Source organism: Mastomys coucha, unplaced genomic scaffold (genome assembly GCF_008632895.1).
Source record: "Mastomys coucha isolate ucsf_1 unplaced genomic scaffold, UCSF_Mcou_1 pScaffold21, whole genome shotgun sequence".
Taxonomy (NCBI): Eukaryota; Metazoa; Chordata; class Mammalia; order Rodentia; family Muridae; genus Mastomys; species Mastomys coucha.
Genome location: NW_022196904.1, coordinates 119576144 through 119579139, shown reverse-complemented (window position 1 = coordinate 119579139; position 2996 = coordinate 119576144). Strand labels below are relative to the sequence as shown.

Here is a 2996-nt window from a genome sequence, read left to right as displayed (position 1 = left end):
TTTTTTCCTTTTGAGATAGGGTTTACTCTGTACCCCTGACTGGTCTGGTACTCTGTGTAGGCCTGTGTCTACCTCCTGAGCGCTGGAGTTAAAGGTGTACACTACCAAGCCTGACTGGATAGTTATTTCTAAGTAACTTTTGGGAAAGTTTCTTATGTAAATGTAAACAATATTAAGCATTAAGTACTGAATACTAGTGTTCTCTAAAGCTAGGATTGAGCAAACCAATTAAAATGTTAATACTCATTTTAAATTTAATGTGAGTCTCAAAATGTAGATGAGGGTCAGATGTGTGATTTTGAATGACATGATAAGGATCATGTTTAAAGTGAGGAGACATTCAGAAATTTTATATGGGAGCGATGGAATGTAATTTGTTTCAAAAGGTTCATTTGTATGTCAGGGAGGTATTTGAGAGGCAGGAAGACAGATTTCCAGAGGAGAAACAAGGACTTCTACCTTATCTTAGTGGGGATGAGGAGAGGACAGATTTAGATATGTTTTACACATAGATGTTTTCTGATGGGATATAGAGGTGAGTTAGAGAAATAGTTTAAAATGACTCTGGCTTGAGAAATGAACGAGTGGTTCTACCCCTGATGTGGCTGCTGTGTCTGTAGCTGAGGCTAGCTGTGTGGCACTGAGGTAGGCAGGTGATTGTGTGTATGTGTCATCCTAAACAGGCTCCATAGCCTCATGGACATTTTTTATTAGTATTATTTTTAAAAGATTTTTATAATTTTTAAAATTATGTGTATGGGTGTGTGTCTGTATGGTAGCATGTACATGTTAATGCAGGTACTGCCGAGGCCAGAGGCGTTGGAGTCCCTGGAGCTGAAGTACTGGGGTTTTGAGTGCTGGGAACTGAACTTGGGTCCTCTGGAAAAGCAGTACATGTTCATAGCGACTGAGCCGATGCTGTAGCCTCATCACACGCAGCCGTTTTATTACTGTCCTGCGGTGCTGGGATCGTAGCAGCTGAAGACAGGGGAGGAGTTGCAGGTGCTGATGAGAGGACTGATTTTGTAATACACCTGTGAAGGGTTAGGAAGGGAAAAGGTGGTTTTTGTTTTTTTATGTTATTTATTAGATTTTTCACCCTTATTTTAGGGGTTTTCTAATCTATTTTGGTACATGTGAAAAGTATATAAGAGACTAATGAGCTATTTTTATAATTTTAGAAGTGGAAAATATGTGTACAAACCTGTCATGAATCAAACATGCTGTCCTCAGTACACAATAAGGTAAGATCTACAGTGAAATGCTTGCGTGTATTTAAAGTAGACTCTTAGGCCTTTAAAATGCTCTTTCTCCTCTAATTAGACTTTAGAAGGAAGAGGAAAGTACATGAACTGTCTTTTCTGCATACTTATTTGATTTATGTGGTGACAAGTAGATTCTAATATTGTTTAGTCAGTCTAGTCCTGAAAGATGATATGAAAAAATACTTTCTTTGTTAGATAGTGGATACTATGAAATATTGGTAAATATTTAAATTACTTCATTTGTAACAGGATTTCTCTGAGTAGTCTGGACTGAACTAGCTGTGTAGACCAGGCTGGTCTTGAACTCAAGAGATTTACCTGCTCTGCCTCCTTGGGCTTCAGGGTGTTCACTACCATCCTTTAGCAGTCTTTTTTTTTTTTTTTTTTAATGGAAGAAGTAAACTCTTTTCTCCTTTGCAAGTAGTTGTAGTTGTTGATAGCTTCTTGGCTAGAGGTTCAAGTTTCCGTCTACTTTTCCCTCTTAGTGCTGAGATCCTGTCTTAGTTAGGGTTTCTGTTGATAGGGTGAAATACCATCACCAAAAGCAAGTAAAGGGCTTATTTGGCTTATACTTCCACATCATAGTATATCATTGGAGCAACTTAGGATAGCAACTCAGGCAGGGCTAGAATTTGGAGGCAGGAGGTGATACAGAGGTCATGGAGGAATGTAGCTTACTGGAGCAAGCCATATTCCCCATGGCTTGCTCAGTCTGGTTATAGAACCCAGGACCACCAGCCCAGGGATGGCAACACCCACAATAGGTTGGGCCCTCCCCCATCAATCACTAATTAAGAAAATGCCCTACAGCTGGATCTTATGGAGTACTTTGGTCAATGACTCAACTGGATGTAACCCACTCACTATCTGTCACTGGATGTTTGATGTGGTGGCAAAAGATGTCTGGTTGGGGCTTTGTCTCCAGTATTTGGTAACTCCATTTATATTTCTTTCATATAGTTTCTATTTTAGGAAGCTTCTAGAGTAGTGGGTTTTCATATGACCCTTCACACGGCCCTTAGTGTTAGTTGTTCCTCCACATTCTTATCATTCTTACCCATCCTCCTCCCACTTAATCTTCTTATCCAGTTTCCCCACTATCCTCTAGAACTATATAGTTTCCTTCTCTGTCCCTGGGGGAATCCTCTTTTCCTCCCATGGTCCCTTTCTTGATACCTAACCTCTGTGGCCATATGGGTTGTAGCATGCTTTTTAAGGCTTTAAAAGCTAACATCCACATGTAAGGAAAAATGTGTAATATTTGTATGGGAGATTTTGTTCTTTTTTTTTTTTTTGAGATAGGGTCTCTCTGCATAACAGTCCTGCTTGTTCTGGAACCTACTTTGTAGACCAGGCTGGCCTTGAACGCACAAAGATCTGTCTGCTTCTACCTCCTGAGTGCTAGGATGCCTAGTGGCAGTTTTTCTTTTTTTTCTCATTCCCTTGTCTGAAATATATTCTTTGAAGTCTGTGTCATGAGTGTTTTGGTATTTCAAGTTTAGTGGTCTGCCTGTTTTCCTTCATCACATGTGGACATGAGAGGACATGGGAAAGCCTTTATCTGAGTTGTTCTTATTGTATCCTTCAGATTGGAAGCATTTGGTTGAAATACTTTGCTAATAGGTTAGTTTTCCTCCAGTGCTTCTATTCAGATATTGAACTCTTAGATTGCTTTTTTTCTTTTTTTCTTCCCAGTTTTTCATCTCTCTCTCTCTTTTTTTTTTTTGAATC

At 39.4% G+C, this 2996-nt stretch overlaps 1 protein-coding gene across 4 annotated transcripts in view; it reads left to right on the top strand.

The window, feature by feature from the left end:
• The window catches only part of Ate1 (arginyltransferase 1), a 113268-nt gene that overhangs the window by 6583 nt on the left and 103689 nt on the right, over positions 1 to 2996 (top strand). For all 4 annotated transcript variants that reach the window (XM_031388522.1, XM_031388521.1, XM_031388523.1 and 1 more), the window contains exon 3: positions 1182 to 1244. In XM_031388522.1, the coding sequence (XP_031244382.1) occupies positions 1182 to 1244 (63 nt within the window). The remainder of the gene's footprint in view (positions 1 to 1181; positions 1245 to 2996) is intronic.